The sequence below is a fragment of the Zonotrichia leucophrys genome, chromosome 6, assembly GCF_028769735.1.
Source record: "Zonotrichia leucophrys gambelii isolate GWCS_2022_RI chromosome 6, RI_Zleu_2.0, whole genome shotgun sequence".
Lineage (NCBI taxonomy): Eukaryota > Metazoa > Chordata > Aves > Passeriformes > Passerellidae > Zonotrichia > Zonotrichia leucophrys.
This window is the reverse complement of record NC_088176.1, coordinates 2,491,446-2,511,558: the sequence shown is the minus strand read 5'-3', so window position 1 is coordinate 2,511,558 and position 20,113 is coordinate 2,491,446. Positions and strand designations below refer to the sequence as shown.

The window sequence follows — 20,113 nt, the reverse complement described above, 5'->3', positions numbered from 1 at the left end:
GCAAGTCCTGAGCAGTTGGTTTATATGGGAGATTGAGTGTTAAACCTTTAATACGTTGTAATTTCAGCAGGATTTGTTGTTGAGTTTATGTGGGTTGGGAAAAATGAATTCTGTAGCCTTTTAATTAAGCCATTAGGCCATTTTGGCTTTAATATAGCCAGATTAGTGCTAAATTAGTGTTGTTAAAGATGCATTTGATAGCTCCAAACCTAAGAAAATCCAATATAAAGGTTAAAATTTTCTTGTTGCTGAGATGTTGACAGGATATTTTCTCCTGCTGTGTTTCAAACATCGCTGCAGGCCGAGGCCAAGAAGCTGGAGGATGCCTCCACCTATCTGAGTCTGCCATCCACAAAGATTGAGCTGGAGGAGAAGGGACACTCAGCCACAGGCAAGAGCATGCAGAACCTTGGGAGCTGCACCATCAGCAAGGACTCCTTCCAGATTTCCACCCTGGTCTGCTCAACAAAGCTTACCCAGAATGGTGAGTGCCCGGAGCTGCTGCTCCTCACAGGGGTTGTGTGCTGGCTCTGCCGCCTTCTCCATCCCCATTCCACGTGGCTGTTTGCTGGGTGAGTGTGTGAACCATCCAAGCTTTGCTCTGTTTGCTCCAGAGCAGTTGATGTCTCTGAAAAAACCAGAAGAATCCAAGTGGAGGGGAACCAGGGATATTGTTTCCCATTTGGTTGAGGCTCTTGCCCTGAAATGCACTGGAACAGGCTCAGTGGCATTTCACTGTTCTCTGAAAAACAGCACTGAGGGAGGGATGAGTTTGCTCTCAAGAGCAGGTAACATCAGGGCTGTGCTGCAGACATGCTGGTTTGTTATCCCAAGGTGCAATGTCCATATCTCAGGGCTGGGGACAGCTCTGGGGACAGCTCTGATGGTCTCTCCTGTGTGCAGAAGGGATGGTAGGGGAGGATGGAGGTCACCCTCATGTTCCCACACCTTCCAGCAATGGCCTTGGCTCCGTGTGTCCCTTTCCAACCTTGCATTCCCTCATTTGCCAGCAGTGCATCCCCAGGCTGTGGGAGGCTGGTGGTGGCACCAGAGCAAACCTTTGCCATTTGCAGCCCGTGCCCTGCGTGTGACTCCGTGCTGGTTGCCATGGAGCCATCCCCTGTTCCCCTGGCTGCTCCAGCAGTGTGGGAGGGTCATTCCATGGGGACTGAGTCATGGCAGGGAGCTGCTGTGACTCAGGAAGGGCTGTGGCAGCTGCCTGGGGACACTGCCACACGCAGAGTCCCCTCTGCCCAGGGGGATGTCCCTGCTCGGTGGCTCCAGCCCTGCCGTGGCTCTGCTGCTTTCCAGTGGCTCTCCCAGCTCATCCCGGGTGTTTCACATGCAGAGCACGTCAGATCCACTGCAGCCTGGCAGCCCTGGAGCCTGGCTGGGCGCTCAGCTGAAAACTGGGATGTGCTGGGAGGATTTCCCAGCTAAGACGGGCTCCTGGAAAATGAGGAAATGAGCTGCAGTGCAAAGGAACAAAACAGGCCAAAACGAAGCTCACAGAGGTTGCAAAAGCAGGGGGAAAAGTCAAGGAGGAGGACACAACTTGGAGGGGAAGAAATGAGGGACAGGGCATGGATACTTAAAAAAGAATAAAAATCTTCAGCAGCAGCATGGTGGGGCTGGGGCTTGCAGGGAAGGATCCAACATCTGGAATTGAAGTGGGGCTGGGGCTTGATCCAACATCTGGAATTAAACTGGGGCTGGGGCTTGGAGAGCAGGACCAAAACATCTGGAATTAAACTGGGGCTGGGGCTTGGAGAACAGGATCCAACAACTGGAATTGAAGTGGGGCTGGAGCTCGATCCAACATCTGGAATTAAACTGAGGCTGGGGTTTGGAGAACAGGATCCAACATCTGGAATTAAACTGGGGCTGGGGCTTGGAGAACAGGATCCAACATCTGGAATTAAAGTGGGGCTGGGGCTTGCAGAACAGGATCCAACATCTGGAATTCAAGTGGGGCTGGGGCTTGGAGAGCAGGACCAAAACATCTGGAATTAAACTGGGGCTGGGGCTTGGAGAACAGGGTCCAACATCTGGAATTAAACTGGGGCTGGGGCTTGGAGAACAGGATCCAACATCTGGAATTAAACTGGGGCTGGGGCTTGGAGAGCAGGATCCAACATCTGGAATTAAACAGCTTTTTGTTGGGAAATTGCTGCTGTTTTTCCCTTCAGCCCTTCCCTAGTGCTCGTTAGTAGTTAAAAGTATTTCCCAGTGATCAATATATTGATGTGGCTTTCACAGAACTGCTATTAAAATGAAGCCTGAGCATTGTTTGGTGCTTGATTTACATATTGTTTGCTTTGAAGGCCTGATCTTTATTTAATGCTGCTGTTAATTATGTTGTCTGGGAAACTTTTCCTCGGAGTTGCCAAAGTCTCTTCTCTCTCTTCAAAGTACTGTGACATTATTAAGCAAGATCACCATGTCTCATTGAGCAGGGAAGAAACAAAACAAAAAAATCATCATTAAATTCCTCCCTCAAGTATCAGTTTTCATCTAAGAGTTGGCAGTCATTTTCAGATGGTGATTTCTGAAGCTGATTTTTAAGATGGTTCGTTAATATTCTTCCTTTAACTTTCTTAAAAACAAGTAAATAAAAATTCATTGTTATCCTCACTTACAAAAATGTTGGGCCAAAGCAGATTTTTCTCTTTTTGGTTACCTGTAATAGTTCTTTCTTTACCCTCCATAACTATCTTAGAACTGGCTTTAAAACTTATTTTTAGTAATTCTAAAAGTATGTGAATCAGTCATCTGGCTTTTTCTGTGGTGTTTGATGGTGCAGAGACTTTTTTGTGCCTGAGCTCTTTGAACACTGCCTTGCCTTCAGTTCTCTATGAACTGTGAGTTTTTAATGTTGCTTTTCCATCAGTAATCGATGTCCTTAGCATGGAAAAGTCTTCAAAATAACAAACGTGGCCACTGCTGAGACTTGGAGAGAGAGTGATGGTGTGAGGTGTCTACTCAGTTTAACACTTGAACAATTTTTAGTGATTTGAGCAGAATTTATTAAAGCAGGACATTCCCTGGCCTTTTCCTGGATTTTGCAGTTAATTTTGAGGAAGAGTGACGACATAAGACCAAGAGGAGGAGCAGAAACCCTCAGTGCTTGTGGAAGTAAATGCTCCTGGAGCCTCTTCCCAGACTTCCAGGGTGTCCTTTTGTTATCAGGGTGATGGGAACAGAACTGGAATTGCATTAATGGCTTGCTGGGAAAATATTATCAGTTAGCAATAGGCAGAGCTGGCTGGGCTGTCCCTGTGGATTTGCTGTTGGAAGCATCCAGAGCACCTCAAAAGCTTATTCCAAGAATTTCTGTTCTCACTTCTGCCTGAAGGACTCAAATCTCTGGATAGTAGTGGCTGTTCCTTCACTGGAATCAGGGGGAGACCAGAATTCTGGAGAACACTTGGGAGGAATTTGACTTAGCACAGTTGATAATTAAAAAAAACCCCAACACACACATAGGACAACTTGAAGTGCTACAGTGGCATAAAACATGAAGATGTAAGCACAGAATTAAAATAAAAAATCACACAGACTGGGAAATGAAATGTTAAAGTCAAGAAGGCAGAGGATTTCAAAGAACAGGTGGGAATTTAGTTAGAGGGGAAATATTCTCTAACTGAATTCAGTGGCTGGGCTTTGAGAAAAGTTTGGATAGGGGAAGTTTTTGCATAGATCCAAGTTAAGGAAAGCAGGAACTTGGGATGGTTCCTTACACTTGTTAAATATTCTGTAAAAGAACAATCTTCATATGCACTCCCCAGAATAATAAATCACATTAATAACGCGAAGATGCTGCTGGGGACTTTGCAGTCTGGGTGTTTATTTAAACCTTTTGCAGTGAGAAATGCCAGAATCCCAGGCTGGTGTGGGTTGGAAGTGACCTTGGTGATCATCCAGTGCCACCCCTGCCATGGCAGGGACACCTCCCACTGATGGGCATTGCTCCAGCCTGGCCTTGGGCACTCCAGGGATCCAGGGGCAGCCCCAGCTGCTCTGGGCACCCTCATTCTCTCTCCCTCCTGGTGTTTTCTAACCTCAAATTTCACTTGACCTATGCTTACTCCTTCATTCCTGTTTCCTGTAGGCTGAAATCCTGTTTTACATCCTTTTTCTGCTTTATTTTCCACACAGCCCTGTGCAAAGAGTGGGATTAGTGCCTGGCTGCTGCTTTGCTGGGGTTAATTAATGCTTGCATTACCAGCCAGTGCCCATTTTTCCATAGCCTGTGAGTTATTTTTCCCTTTCAGCTGGCCTGCTCTGACATTTTGTGCTCACAAATGTATATTCATTTAGCATTTGCTGTGCCATCACGCTGCAGTCCACGTGGGTTTGTTTTCTTGGGGCAATCCATGATGCTGTGCAGAGCTTGTCTGTGGGCTGGCTTTTGTTCACATCATTTCTTCTGTCAGCCTGATGCCTTGTTAGAAGTCAGACTGCAGCCAAATTCAGGGCTGGAAAGCTGATATAAATACATCCATGAAACACTTTGGATAACTCATGGAGGCATCTCTGCTTTGCTTCCAGAAGCAATTTTTTTTTGTTAATACTGAGTTTCTAAGACTTTGGGTTCAGGCTATAGACTTCTTGTAGGATGTATTAAAAGGAATGGAGGACTTGGATTCAAATCTTTTGAAGCTTTAATGTAGTAAAACTCTCTTGATTTCTCCTCACAAAGACATGATGAGAAGGCTTGGTTTGAGTGCTGCTCAGAGGGGACACTTTCCAAGGAGTGCTCTAGTGCTTTCCACTAGAAGTAATTCCATTTATTACTTAAAATGAAAGGTTTTTGAGAAAAGCATAGCAGCTGCTTTCAGTCTCTGCAGATAATTTCCACAATAAACTCTGCAGATTCATGCCTTGCTAAATGTTGTGTTGGTTGCTTTGAAAGCCTGAATAGCAAAGAGGTGAGGGGGTATTTTGTTGGGAGGAAGTGCCTGTTTTGAGTGATTCTGGGCAGAATTCACACAGGATGAATTATATGGTGAGGTGGGCCAGGGGCTAAACTGAAGTTAGAGAGCCTTTAAATTAGCCATGAAATCACTGAAGGTAGTGAGTCTTTAAATTAGCCCTAAAATCATGGAAGTTGGAGAAGACCTTTGAGATCATTGTGCTCAGTTGTTGAAGGCTTCTCCTGAGCAGGAGTTGCTGGGAGTTGTGTTTTGTGCTGAAAACTGACTTTTCATGGGGAAAAACCTTCCCTTGAGGCTGCTTTGGTAAAGGAGGGAGGAGTGTTGGGGTTTGGGCTCGGTGGGTTCCAGGGCTGGGGTCTGGTCAGTGTTGGGTTTGGGCTCTGTGGGTTCCAGGGCTGGGTTTGGGGTCTGTGGGTTCCAGTGCTGGGGTTTGGGCTCTGTGGGTTCCAGGGCTGGGTTTGGGCTCTGTGGGCACTGTTGGGTTTGGGCTCTGTGGGTTCCAGGGCTGGGTTTGGGGTCTGTGAGCAGTGCTGGGCCCTGTGGGCAGGGCTGGGTTTGGGGTCTGTGGGTTCCAGGGCTGGGTTTGGGCTCTGTGGGTTCCAGGGCTGGGGTTTGGGGTCTGTGAGCAGTGCTGGGCTCTGTGGGCAGGGCTGGGTTTGGGCCCTGTGGGTTCCAGTGTTGGGGTTTGGGCTCTGTGGGCTCCAGGGCTGGATTTGGGGTCTGTGGTTCCAGGGCTGGGCTCTGTGGGCACTGTTGGGTTTGGACTCTGTGGGTTCCAGTGCTGGGGTTTGGGCTCTGTGGGCTCCAGGGCTGGGGTTGGTGTTTGCCAGGGAGCTGCTGCTCTGCACTGAACCCCACTGGGATCCCCTCCCAGGAGTTTTCCCTGAAGGAAGCTTTGCACTGACACATGGAGAGATCTGGCCTCCTGCATTCCTTTATTGATCAGGGAATGCTGGAGTGACACCAGAATTTGGGAATGGCTCCATTGGCATCATCTGGGCTGTGCCCTCAGGGAGCAGCCCAGCAGCGTGGGCACTGGCAGATATTCATTACCCAGCTTTCCCCCACTCTCAGTTAGTTTGCAGCTCTTTGTGCTTTATTTTCTGTTCAGTTTTATGCAGGGAGAGCAGGGAAGCTGGAGCCATTAACGCTGGAGAGTCACTGCCCTGTGGATACACTGTGTTGGTGGCTGACTAATTTCATTCTGGCAATTTTTTCTAAACACACAACTGTTGTGTAGAGCAAATGAAAAACCCAGGGACCAGGCTTCCTTGGCCTAGATTTTCCTGCTGATATTTCAAAAGCTGGCTGCTTTTCTGAAAGCCTTTCAGAGTTCTGTCAGGGCAGAGGGATTGTCCCAGCTTTCTGCAGCGTGAGGGGGTACCAGAAATACCTTGTAGGCCAGGGAAAAAGGCTGAAGTGAGGAAATAACTTTGTCCTGCATATGGTGATGGAGAGTGAGGAAAGGGAAGAGCCTGCAGGAGATAATTGTTGGGTTTTTTTATTTCTAGTTGATCTCTTGGGACTGCTGAAGTGGAGATCCAACACGAGCCTGTTGCACCAGAACTTGAAGCAGTTGATGAAAGTTGATGGTGGTGAAGTGGTCAAGGTAATGAGTTAATGTCTGTAAAAATGCCAGATTTTGAGGTGTCTTTTTTTGGCTCCCCACACTTTCCCTCTCAACCTCACTGCACTCATTTGCACATTAAATTGCAACCAGAAACCTCAACCTTCAGGGTGCTGATGCTCCTCTCCCTGCCCTCCAGGAACATTTCAGATGTTTGAGAACTGATAAAACACACATCAAATGCACATTTCTGAAAATTAGCTTGTTTTCTTTCCTAGCACTTTGGTGAATTTTTATATACAGATCCATGAAGAAAAGGTGATTTTCTTTGCAAGATTAGACCATCTTGGAAGTCTTACATGGTGATGTTAAATGTATTTTTGATCTATGGATGTGGAATGCAATCCCAGTGTGTGCTGCTGTTGTTTTCTTTTAAAAAATACTTCTGGAAACATTTAGCTGAGCCAAGTTATTTACATTTGCCAAGGCCACTGAGTGATTGCAGAGAGCTGCATAAAGACAGGTTTAGCTGTGCAAAAGAGGAGGCTGGGACTTTATTGAAGGTGTTGTAATAAATCAAATCTAAAAGAGTGTCAAAAGATGTTCTTGGGGACAGGTGACCCTGGAGAGCTGTTTCCTTACTTCAGGGGATTTTTAGTTGTTTAACAGAAGCATAATGAAGCCTCAGCTGGGAGTAACTTCAGGCACCTGGGAGTGCTGATTTTGTCCTCCTTGGAGGGTGGGGAAGGTGGGGTCCCACAGATTGGTGTTTTAGGAAGGTTCTGCTTGCTGAGGTTTTGTCCTGGGCCATTTGAGAGCAGAATGTTGCCCGTGGCTCCTGCTGAGCTCTGACACTTGAGTTCTCCCTCCTCTCTCAGTGTGACATCCCAGTGGCACCTTCCTGCTGGGTGGGATCAGGGGTTTCCTTGGGATGCACCACAAATGGAGTAAAAGCAGTTCTGGAGTGAGTCCTGCACCTGGCACACTCTCAGGACCCAATGGGATTCCCTTCTCCTGCTCCCAGGGGTCTGAGCGCAGCTGGAGTCATGCAGGGGGCAGAAGGAGTGTTTAATATTGCTTCCACCACCGTTTTTATCCTTTTTCAGAGGGCCAGTGCTGACATTTCCATCTGTTGCAGCAGTGTTCCATCTTTGTGGGGGCTGCTGCATTGCAGGGCCTGGTTTGTAACTGTTCCTTTCTGTCCCTCCACCTCTTTTTGCCCTTCATGTTTTTAACTTCTTTGTGGGGGCTGCTCCATTGCAGGATCTGTTCCTTTCTGTTCCTCCAGCTCTCTTTGCCCTTCATGTTTTTCACTACAATGCCCGGTGCAGCCTGGATATCTTTAGAAAAAGTATTGATGTGATAAAAACCATTCCTATTTTCTGTTAAGAATTGCCTGTTTTTAAAACTCCCAGTGAAAGGCCTGGGCCTACTGGTGTTCATTTATTTGAGTGGAGATGAGCCCAGCTCCCCATTCTGTGCCTGTTGCAGAGTGTGTGGAAGCTGTAAATGTTATCTCCCTTCCCCAGAGGCTCTGGCTCCATTTGTGCAGAGTCTGTGCAGTATGAGAATGTAAACTAATAGTGTAGGAATTATTCATGCCACCTGAGAAATGTCCTGCCCCTTCACTCAGCAGCAGCATCTCTGCCGTGCTCTTCCTGCTGGTGAACAGATTTCAGGCTTGAACTGTGCTCATGAAAGTCAGGCTGAGGTGCCTGAATGTGAAATCAAGGCTTGATCCGCCTCCCAAGCATCCTTTGGCTTCCAGGGGACTCAGTGTGTGGGACCCAAGAGTGCAACTTCTCTTCAGACCAGGAGAGAAACTTCTCCTGTCAAGGCTCCAAACTGTGCTTTGCACTTCCCTCCCTGCCAGCTGGCAGCAGCCACAGAATCATTCAGAATTACAGAACCATTTAGGTTGGAAAAGACCTCTGAGATCACAGAGTTCAACCTCTAGAACATCAAGTCCAGCCTTTAATGTGCTTTATTTGCACATCTTCTTTAATGGGATGAGTAAGGCTGTGAGAAGGTGATGTTTTCCTTTTGCCCCCGTGGTGAAATTATGAGCTGGCTTTTCCCCAGGACTGGGCTAAGATCAACTGCAAGAATTTGGGCTTTTCTGTTTTTTCATCCTCAGCAGCACGAACTGTGACTCTGTGCTCAGTTGGTTTAAGGAGTTTGACATTCAGCTGTGCATGGGGTTAACTCCTGACATTTGACTGGAGGTTTAGGAGATCAGGTGAATCAGCCTTGATCCAGGAGGCTCATTGAACAGTTTTAAAGGAAACATTTTTAAAGGCTGGTTTTCCATCCCTCTCACAGGATGTGCAATGCCTCTTCTACCTGGAACCCCAGGATCAATTCCCTTCTCCTTGTTGAGATGTTCTTCCCTCTGTCTCATCTATGTCGCCATATTTTCTGAAAAATCCCTTTGCCAGGATTTCTTCTCCTGGGAGCCTCAGAGAAAAAGCAATATTATCTCATTTGTTTCTCCCTGTTTTTCTGCTTTGGAATGTGGCTGGAGATTGTTTACCAACAGGTGAATGTTTGATTGGTTCCATGTGAATTGTGTTGAATTAATGACCAATCCCAGTCCAGCTGTGTCAGACTCTGAGTCAGTCATGAGTTTTTATTATTCATTCTTGTTAAGCCTTCTGTCTGTATCCTTTCTGTATTCTTTAGTAGAGTTTAGTATAGCATTCTTTAATATCATATAAGTACGTTTAGTAATAAATTAGCCTTCTAAGAACATGGAGTCAGATTCACTCTGACCTCATCCTGGTAACCCCTGCAAATGCCACACATCTACAGGGCAAAACCTTTTTTTTTTTAATTTTCTTTCCCTGTGAGGGTGGGCAGGCCCTGGCACAGGGTGAATTGTTTTTACTTAATGTCCAATCATCATCAGCTGTGTTGACTCTGAGGACTCAGTCACGAGTTTTTATTATTCATTCTTGTTAAGCCTTCTGATGTATCCTTTCTCTTTCTTTAGTATAGTTTAGTATAGCAGTCTTCAATATAATATAAGTATAATAATATAATAATATTGTATATATAATAATAAATTAGCCTTCTAGGAACACGGAGTCAGATTCACTCATCTCTCACCTCGTCCTGCAAATACCACACATCTACAAGGCAAAAACTTTTTTTAATTTTTATTTCTCTGTGAGTGTGGCAGGCCCTGGCACAGGTGCCCAGAGCAGCTGTGGCTGCCCCTGGATCCCTGGCAGTGCCCAAGGCCAGGCTGGAGCACCTGGAACAGTGGAAGGTGTCCCAGGGATGGCACAGGAAGGGATTTAAGGTCCTTTCCAACCCAAACCATGCTGGGATGATTTGAGACAGACGTGCTGGAACCATCCACGTTTAACCCCTTCTTTCTCAACCCCCCGTGAGCTGTGCTGCAGCCTGGCCGTGCCCTGGAGGAGCCCCTGTGTGCCTGTGCCAGCTGGAGGAAGGAGCTGCTCAGGCACATCCCATCCCAGCAGAACTGATGAGTATCTGGCACTGCATGGATCCCTGGCTCTGGGAAGGACTCCTGGAATTGGGGACCTTTTGTGGTTCCCTGGAAGCCCCTGGCACTAATCTGCTGTTGCTGTGGTGCTGCAGTGCCCAGGCAGGGGAGTGCAGGCCTTGCTGGGCAGCACTGGGGGCTCTGTTCCCATCCCTGCATGTGGGATCCCATGGGAATGGGGCTGAGGTGCAGCCCTGGGCAGGGATGCTCCGAGTGCCTCCCATGGCTCAGCCCCCATTCCCTGGCATGAGACTCAGTTGCTTGTGTGGTTTGTGCTCTGAAATCCCAAATCCTCAGCAGTGCATGGGCCTGGTGAGCGTGTGGTGAATCTGCAGTTTGGAAATTGATGTTTTCGGAGCATTGTCACAGAGTCAAGTCCTTGTCCAGGTGTGCCAAGTGTGACTTCTGACTTCATTTCTTCTGTTGGACTGATAACCTGTGTATAGATAATCAACTTCACTAAAAATCATCTGCTGAAAGAAAAGTGTTGGATTTTCCTTTTTTGTTTTTTGCTAACTTTTAAAATGCCTTTACTTTAGCAAAAATCCCTGTAGAGTCCTGTGTGGAATCTCAACTTAATTTTCCTTTGAGAACATGATGAGAGCTGTGTTGTTTCTTTGTAGTTCCTTCAAGATACACTGGATGCCCTTTTTAACATCATGATGGAGAACTCAGAGAGTGAGACCTTTGACACTTTGGTGTTTGATGCTTTGGTGAGTCTGCACTGGGGAGGGTCTGAAATGTACCCAATAATGGGGAATTAACGATAGAAACAAGTTTTTTAATGGAAAAGATCTGAGCTGAGAGTTATTGTTTAATTTAAAAGTTATATTTAAAGGTTCAGATCCAGAGGGAGTTGGATTCTATCATGTCATCCTCTCAGGAAATAAGGAAGCACTCACATCCAGTCATTTTAATGGATTAACAGCAGAATTTAGGACAAGAACAGAAAATTTAATGTCAGTAATGTCTCTTCTCTGAGAAGAAAGGGGAATGGACAAAAATTAAAGACTTTTTGGAGACCAATACACTAATTATGCTGGGTTTTTTCAGGTATTTATCATTGGACTGATTGCTGACAGAAAATTTCAACATTTCAACCCTGTCTTGGAGACCTACATCAAGAAGCATTTCAGTGCTACCTTGGCCTACACGTGAGTTGGAAAATTTATTTTTCCTAATGTGACTTGGAGAATTTTCCAGGTAATGTTATCTAATTACTTGTTTGTGTAGCTTAATTAGGAATGTGCCCATGAGCTTGGGAGGGTCTGGAAGAAGACTGGGGGTAGAAGACTGGTCTTTGTTTCTTTCTTGAAATAAATTGGTGCAACTTTCAGTGCTGTGCAAGGAGAAGTTTTGATAGTGCTGTAATGAAGAAGGGGATGATTTGACAATTTCAGGAGTTGTTTTGTAAGGAAAACAAAAGCAATTCTCACTTAAATTGGAAGGAAATCGTGTCCATTTAAGATGCTTCAAATACAGATTTTTTGTGCATTAAACGACACTGTCCCCCAATTATCCACATTACTGTCATGTGGGGAAGAGGCAGTGAATGACACAAAAAAGGCCCATTAGTTTTGTTGTCTTAAGTAGTTTCTGACAGTTGGAATCTTTGCTGCTGCATTAGGCTGGAGGAGAAATATCTGATGGATATCTTAGCAGTGCTAGGGGGAAGGCAAACCCAAACCAGGAAACCTGGGGTGCCCTTTGCTGGTGCAGAGTCTCTGTTAAGGAACCCGAAAATGTTGATTTAAAATCGTGAAGAATCATGAAATCCTCGAATATCCTGAGCTGGAAGGTCCCACAGGGATCATCAGTGCAGCTCCTGGTATAGACACCTCAAAATCCCACCCTGGGCATCCCTGGGAATGTTGTCCAAACCCTCCTGGAGCTCTGGCAGCCTCTGGGGGAGAACCTTTCCCTGATCCTTCTTTAATTCCCAAAGAAGATTTGAGCCAGTGATGTTTTGATCACTGCTCACTCATCCTGCATCACCTGCACTTCTCAGAAAAGCTGAGGGTGATCCTCTCATGGCATGGAGAGCATTCCTTTCCCTCTCGTTTCCCCTCTCGTTTCCCCTCTCGTTTCCCCTCTCGTTTCCCCTCTCGTTTCCCTCTCGTTTCCCTCTCGTTTCCCTCTCCTTTCCCTCTCGTTTCCCTCTCCTTTCCCTCTCCTTTCCCTCTCCTTTCCCTCTCCTTTCCCTCTCCTTTCCCTCTCCTTTCCCTCTCGTTTCCCTCTCGTTTCCCCTCTCCCTCGTTTCCCTCTCGTTTCCCCCTCGTTTCCCCTCGTTTCCCCTCTCGTTTCCCCTCTCGTTTCCCCTCTCGTTTCCCCTCTCGTTTCCCCTCTCGTTTCCCCTCTCGTTTCCCCTCTCGTTTCCCCTCTCGTTTCCCCTCTCGTTTCCCCTCTCGTTTCCCCTCTCGTTTCCCCTCTTTTCCCTCGTTTCGTTCCCTCGTTTCCCCTGTTCCCCTCGTTTCCCTTCGTTTCCCCCTCTTTCCCCTCTCGTTTCCCCTCCTCGTTTCCCCCTCGTTTCCCCCTCGTTTCCCCTCTCGTTTCCCCTCTCGTTTCCCCCTCGTTTCCCCTCTCGTTTCCCCCTCGTTTCCCCCTCGTTTCCCCCTCGTTCCCCTCGTTTCCCCTCTCGTTTCCCCCCTCGTTTCCCCCTTCCCCCTCGTTTCCCCCCTCGTTTCCCCCCTCGTTTCCCCCTCGTCCCCCTCGTTTCCCCCCTCGTTTCCCCCCCTCGTTTCCCCCCTCGTTTCCCCCTCGTTTCCCCTCTTCCCCCTCGTTTCCCTTCCCCCCTCGTTTCCCCCCTCGTTTCCCCCCTCGTTCGTTTTTTTCCCCCCTCGTTTCCCCCCTCGTTTCCCCCTCGTTTCCCCCTCGTTTCCCCCCTCGTTTCCCCCCCCCTCGTTTCCCCCCTCGTTTCCCCCGTTCCCCCTCGTTTCCCCCTCGTTTCCCCCCTCGTTTCCCCCCGTTCGTTTTTTTTTTTTTTTCCCCCCTCGTTTCCCCCTCGTTTCCCCCCTCGTTTCCCCCTCGTTCCCCTCGTTCCCCCCTCGTTTCCCCCCTCGTTTCCCCCTCGTTTCCCCCTCGTTTCCCCCTCGTTTCCCCCCTCGTTTCCCCCCTCGTTTCCCCCCTCGTTTCCCCCCTCGTTTCCCCCCTCGTTTCCCCCTCGTTTCCCCCTCGTTTCCCCCCTCGTTTCCCCTCCCCTCGTTTCCCCCCTCGTTTCCCCCCCTCGTTTCCCCCCTCGTTTCCCCCCTCGTTTCCCCCCTCGTTTCCCCCCTCGTTTCCCCCCTCGTTTCCCCCCTCGTTTCCCCCCTCGTTTCCCCCCTCGTTTCCCCCCTCGTTTCCCCCTCGTTTCCCCCCTCGTTTCCCCCCTCGTTTCCCCCTCGTTTCCCCCCTCGTTTCCCCCCTCGTTTCCCCCCTCGTTTCCCCCTCGTTTCCCCCCTCGTTTCCCCCCTCGTTTTCCCCCCTCGTTTCCCCCCTCGTTTCCCCCCCTCGTTTCCCCCCCCCTCGTTTCCCCCCTCGTTTCCCCCTCGTTTCCCCCCTCGTTTCCCCCCTCGTTTCCCCCCGTTTCCCCCCTCGTTTCCCCCCTCGTTTCCCCCCTCGTTTCCCCCCTCGTTTCCCCCTCGTTTCCCCCCTCGTTTCCCCCCTCGTTTCCCCCCTCGTTTCCCCCCTCGTTTCCCCCTCGTTTCCCCCCTCGTTTCCCCCCTCGTTTCCCCCCCCTCGTTTCCCCCCCCCTCGTTTCCCCCTCGTTTCCCCCCTCGTTTCCCCCCTCGTTTCCCCCCTCGTTTCCCCCCTCGTTTCCCCCCTCGTTTCCCCCCTCGTTTCCCCCCTCGTTTCCCCCCTCGTTTCCCCCTCGTTTCCCCCTCGTTTCCCCCCTCGTTTCCCCCCTCGTTTCCCCCTCGTTTTCCCCCTCGTTTCCCTCGTTCCCCCTCGTTTCCCCCTCGTTTCCCCCCCCCTCGTTTCCCCCTCGTTTCCCCCTCGTTTCCCCCTCCTTTCCCCCTCCTTTCCCCTCTCCTTTCCCCTCTCCTTTCCCCTCTCCTTTCCCCCTCCTTTCCCCTCTTTCCCCTCTCCTTTCCCCTCTCCTTTCCTCCTCTTTCTCCTCCTTTTCCTCTCTCGTTTCTCTCTCCTTTCTCCTCCTTTCTCTCCCTTTCTCCTCCTTTCTCTCTCCTTTCTCTCTCTTTCTCTCTCCTTTCTCTCTTCCCTCTCTTTCCTCTCTCTTCCTCCTTTCCCCTCTTTCCCTCTCCCCTTTCCCCTCCTTTCCTCTCTCTTTCTCCCCTCCTTTCTCCTTTTTCCTCATGTGCAGGGAGACAGGGACAGGGAGGAGCTGAATTCTGGCTCGAGGTGTCCCCATGGATGTGACAGATCCCTGCCCTCTCCCTGCCTTTTATTCCTGGAACATCCATTGTGGAAAAGAGCTCCAAGATCACCCAGCCCAGCCTGCAGCCCTGGAGCAAAGAGAGGTGGCCTTGGCAGTATTTAAGTGCTTACTTGAAATTCTCAGGCAGTTTGCTCCTGCTCCAGCAAATCCCCAGGCAGCAGGATCTCTGTGTTGTTTTCTGTTAGTGGGGAATAATGTGCAGCTTGTTTACTTGGAGTGGGGATGTTGGATCATGCACTGGAGCTGGGGTGATTTAAAATGGAATTGCTGGTGGTTGCATTAAAGCCCTGATTTATATTCATTGCAAGGGAGGGAGCTGGAATGGGATTATTTTGAAAATTGTTTCACTTTCGAGTTTGATAGGCTTTAAAATGGGGAAGAAGAGAATTTCCAGCTGGTGGTGTGTACTTGGAGAAATAAATTTTACAAATTTCAGCCCAAAATCCATGGGAAAGCTTTCTAATGGGGAAGCCTTGCTGAATGAAGGAACTCACATGTTGTGTTAATTCTAACAGCATGCTTGTATTTAATTTAATTATTTTTATTATTCTTACTAATTTAGAATTTTAATTCTTCTTAATAATTATTAATATTTATTATAATTATTTATTATTATTATATTATTGGTCATCTTTCATGAAGCCTAAATTTGAATATCCATTGAACATCCGAGCGAAAATCACTCTCAGAGATTTTGGATTGTTGTGTGTTTACATTGGGTTATGGTCTGTGGTTTTTCTTTTTTTGCTCAAGAATAAATTCCAGCCACTTATCAGCAAAACAAAACAACAATGAGTTTATTAAGAAGAATTAAGTTTGTAGCTCTGTGGGCACTTCATTTTTTATTAAACCTTTCAGAATGGAAATTCTGTGAGAATACTTGTAACTTTTATGTGGGGTTTTTTTTGTGTTTAAACAGGAAACTGACCAAGGTTTTAAAAACCTACGTGGACAATGCTGAGAAGTGTGGGATCACTGATCAACTCTTCAAAGCCATGAAAGCCCTGGAATACATCTTCAAGTTCATTGTCCGCTCCAGGATATTGTTCAACCAGTGAGTTCAACCTCCCACTGCCAATAATGCCCAAAACTGCCAACATTTTACAGTCCAGCAGTTAAAACTGCTTAGTTTTGCACTATTCTATAAATGCTTGAAGCTGTGAGAAGTTATTTCAGGAGAAGGGTTTTCCCTCTTTAGCAGAGATCTCTATTTTCAGTAGCAGGGAATTGGTAAAATCATCATAGTTTAGGTCTCTGGACAATTAAAGCTTGGCACTGTTTGGGGAAACTCCTGTTACTGTGTTGTGTTTTATACACAGGATTTTACAGAAGTTATAAACCAAGCTGATGGGATCTTCACTTAGATTGAGTCCTTTTACTGCTTGTTAGCAGTGGGAACAACCCTATTGCAAGGGATTTATGTAGAGCTCTTCAGTTACCATCTCCACCACCCTTTTCTCTAATTTAGGGCCTGGAATTTATTTCTGCAGGAGCCTTGCTGTGAGATTCATAAAATACTGGATGTCACTGAGGCTGTAGCAGGGCCTACAAATCACTTGAAAACGGAAAAAATAAAATTCCCTCTGGCTGCAGATTGGATTTACAGACAGTGTGACCCTCCAGGACTGGCTGTGGGATTTCCTTGTGGGAAGCACAAATTCACAGCCCCTCAGTGAGAGACCAACCCTCCATGCCAAGGGATTAATCAGCAAAATTAGTGAGTGCAGCAAGAGCCAGATTTGTTCTGCTGCAGGACTGAAGCCCTGCCTGGGGGGTGTCATTTGGGCTGATTAAAATGCAGAATTGCTGCTGCTCCACTGAGGAATCACAAGCAGCAAGCTGAAGCTTTTATTCCAAAATATGGCGTATTTTTAACTTCAAGGAGAGGGTGGTGGGCTCCATGGATGGATGGAGCATTTTAGCAGTTGAGTTCTGGATAAATCCATGGAAGTTCATCCACTTAAAGCATGGTGACACATCTATTTGTTCACTACAGCAAAGGTTGATAAAGGCAAAATATTGCAAGTGACCTTTAGAAATATCTCTGATTTCCTCAGTACTGATCCCAGTGCTTGTGGTGTATTTACTACAGCCTTAAAATCCTCCAGGCAGTGCTGGAAGCACCAGCCTGGTGTAAACCTTGATTTCTCACAGCTGCAGAGATTTTGTGCTTTATCAGGTATATTAAATAAATAGATGTTATTAACTGACAGTAGGAACACATTTGTGACTGACTTGTTTATTTTTATTATAACTTCCTTTTTGAAAGGCAGTGTTTTTTGTCTGAAGCACTTTGATTTATTGGGCTGTCAGGTTCAGTTACTCTTTCTGTTGGTATAAGTTTCACCTCTCTAATCTGTTCAGGGGGACACTAAAATCCATTATGGAAATGGGGACTTAACAAGTTTTTTATCCTGCATAACCCCCAGTTTAAGCCTAAAAGGGGAGTAGAAGTGTGCACAGCAAAATAACACAGTTTAGTGGTTTGGGGCTTTTTTTTTTTTTCTGTAGTATTTATTTCCTCTGTGCCCAGGTTAAAATCAACTTTTCATATCTGGGACTTGCCAAGTTTTCTGAGCACAGCATTAAAAATGATCCACGTTAACTTCAGTGTAAAGCAGCAGGAAGTTAAGGTCACTCCCCTTGTGCCACTGGTAGATTTTAATGATTGCTGGCAAGTTGGCTGTTTGTTTTCTGGCTTCATCAGCACAAGGGTCCTGGCAACATCTGCAGGGTGCAGAGGCTGTCCCTGGCACAGGGGATTCACCAGAGACTGGAGCAGCCCTGCTGCACGTGGCATTTCACAAGAAAAATCTCTACATCTCTTCCTCCTGTAATGCTGGCCCAGCCTGGCCAGTCTGTCTTTTGTTGGTTTTGTTGGGTTTTTTTTTGGTTTTTTTTTTTTTTTTTTCTGTAAGAAAGCTCTTGATTCAGTAAAAAAAAAGTTGTAAAAATTCTTGAGAAAACGTAAGGCAGAAAGTGGCCATTTGTCATCTGATTGTTAAAAAAACCACCATTTTTTTTAACAATCAGAACAAAATACTGTTTTTTTTTAAAACAGTATTTGCATTGTGGTTTGTGCTGATGAAACCTAACTGTTGTTTTTCAGGCTGTATGAAAACAAAGGAGAAGCAGACTTCAGGGAGTCTCTGCTGCAGCTCTTTAAGTCCATCAATGAGATGATGAGCAGCAACTCTGACCAGACTGTCATAGTGAAGGTTTGTGCTTTCCACGGCTCCAGTTTTGCATCCTCAGCCACAACAAGGCAGTGAAATAATTGCTTATTTGTGCTTAAAAGGTGGCTTTGCTTCAATCAAGGTTAATTCTTGGTGCTTCTGCTGAAGGGTTTGGGACTGTGTAAAGAGCTTTCTTTGAACAAGTAAATTTATAGAATTCTAGAATTATCTTAGTTGGAGGAGTCATCTAAGATGATTGAGTCCAATCTTTAATTGCTTCAAAAGCCTCACTTTTATTTTAAAAAGAGAACTTAATTTGGGTTCAGTGGTATTTGGCTTTTTTAACTTGTATAACCTTAAAGTGAAGGTGTTTTTAAGACATTATACTTAAGATGCTGCTGACAGTGTAGACCCTCAAATTTTAATGTACTTATTTATATCTGAGGCTGTTCAGGATCTTTAATATAGGATCTTAAGTCCTAGTATATATTTTAAAGAAGAAAGTTAGTAGTGAGAGAGACTGGAAGCTCCACCTTTCCTCCCTTAGAGCTTTCCTTGTGTGCCTTTAAATCTACTTTTGGGAACATTGGCTCATGCAATTGGGAAAGGAGTCTGTGCCCTCAAAATGTGCTGATATCAAAGAGCCAAAGCTCTGAATTGTAGGACTGGCAGATTTTGGTATCCTGAGGAGCCTGGATACAGAAGTTAGTGGCTCTTTTTCATCATGGAAAGCTGCAGAGACTGCCCTAAATGTGTTTGATCAGCTGCACCTTGAACTTCTCCTCGTGCTTCCAACCAGAGTTTATAAAAAAGGTGAAAGCCCTGACCCAGCCCTGCTGAATCAGTGGAGAGAGGATCAAGGGGCTGGGATTTGGGGGAGGATTTGGGACAGTTGGGCTCTGCCTGCTCCGGTGGTTGCCAGGACAGACAGATGGAAATCCCTGTGCCAGTGGGAGAAGCTCCTGGAGCAGGAACAGCCCTGATGAAAGCCCCCAGTCCTTTGTGGCCGGGCTCTGGGGCTCCTGATGCCATGCTGAGCACACAGCAAAAGGAGACGGTGGGCATAAAGCAGCTGAGGAGGAATATTTTAGGCAGAGAGGCCAAGACTGGATCATCTGATAACAAAGTAGGGATATTACACGTTTCAGGAAAGCTGTATTTTCATTTCATTGCCAGAGCATCTGTCCTGAATGGAAGTGGGCAGGTAGCTCCGTGTGCTCTCTCTGGGCTTTTACAAACAGGGACTTGGCAGATTACAGGAGTGGAATGGGAGATTTCTTTGCCTGAGCCTCCCTTGCAGGGCCTGCTGCAGGAAGGCAGATGAACATGAGATTTTTCTTTAACAATTTATACCTTGGTGGGGGGGGGAAAAAGGGAAAAAAGCTGAAAATTGATTTGGTTGTGGAAGGAAAGCTGCCTGGCAAGTACTGGAGACATCCCACCAGCAGATTCAGAGCTCTGCACCCGTGTGTGTGTGTAGGGTGGCAGATGAAGCTCTGAGGGATGAGCAGGGTGGGTTCAGTGTGCTTGAGGATGCCTTGCAGAAGCCTTGACAAGCTTTCATTCATTATTTATTGCTTTCATCTCCTCTGGACTCTAATTCCTGAGCTCTGAGAACACATCATTGCTACTATTGGCTTTTTGCAGTTTGTGAAATTGCTTTTATGATGTTCAGGTATCCACTGGAGCTGTGCAGCGTGAGCACCAGGCAGAAACGTGTGCTTCTGTCTGAGAACAAAACTATTGAATTGGGGGATAAATGTGGGGGTTTGCAGAGAGTGAGTGTGAGTTCTGTGCATCTTGTCAGGCAGAAATGTGTGCTTCTGTCTGAGAACAAAACTGTGGAATGGGTGGATAAATGTGGGGATTCTGTGCACCCTGCCTGGCAGAAATGCGTGCCTCTGTTTGAGGACAAAACTCTTGAATGGGTGGATAAATGTTTGAGATTTTTGGAGAGTGAGTGTGAGTTCTGTGCATCTTGTCAGGCAGAAATGTGTGCTTCTGTCTGAGAACAAAACTGTGGAATGGGTGGATAAATGTGGGGATTCTGTGCACCCTGCCTGGCAGAAATGCGTGCCTCTGTTTGAGGACAAAACTCTTGATTTGGTGGATAAATGTTTCAGTTTTTTTGAAGAGAGTGAGTGTGGATTCTGTGCATCCTGCCTGGCAGAAACATGTGCTTCTGTCTGACAACAAAACTATGGAATGAGTGGATAAATGTTGGGGTTTTCAGAGAGAGTGTGGGTTCTGTGCACCCTGCCTGACAGAAACAATGTTTTGTTCTCACAGAGAACAAAACTCTTGATTTGGTGGATAAATGTGGGGGTTTTCAGAGTGAGTGTGGATTCTGTGCACCCTGCCTGACAGAAGTGTGTGCCTCTGTCACAGAGAGCAAAACTCTTGAATGGGTGGATAAATGTTTGAGATTTTTGGAGAGTGAGTGTGGGTTCTGTGCCCCCTGCCTGGCAGAGCTGCAGGCGGTGCCAGTGACACTGAGGGGTGGCATTGGAGGCCTCGTGGAGCATCTCCATCTCTGCTGGTGGAGAG

At 46.9% G+C, this 20,113-nt stretch overlaps 1 protein-coding gene across 1 annotated transcript in view; it reads left to right on the top strand.

Annotated features, from left to right (window-relative positions):
• Window positions 1-20,113, top strand: part of DOCK1 (dedicator of cytokinesis 1) — a 293,238-nt gene that overhangs the window by 56,136 nt on the left and 216,989 nt on the right. The window contains exons 18-23 of the mRNA XM_064717058.1: window positions 301-484; window positions 6,449-6,546; window positions 10,642-10,731; window positions 11,072-11,172; window positions 15,310-15,444; window positions 17,500-17,608. Of these exons, the coding sequence (XP_064573128.1) occupies window positions 301-484; window positions 6,449-6,546; window positions 10,642-10,731; window positions 11,072-11,172; window positions 15,310-15,444; window positions 17,500-17,608 (717 nt within the window). The remainder of the gene's footprint in view (window positions 1-300; window positions 485-6,448; window positions 6,547-10,641; window positions 10,732-11,071; window positions 11,173-15,309; window positions 15,445-17,499; window positions 17,609-20,113) is intronic.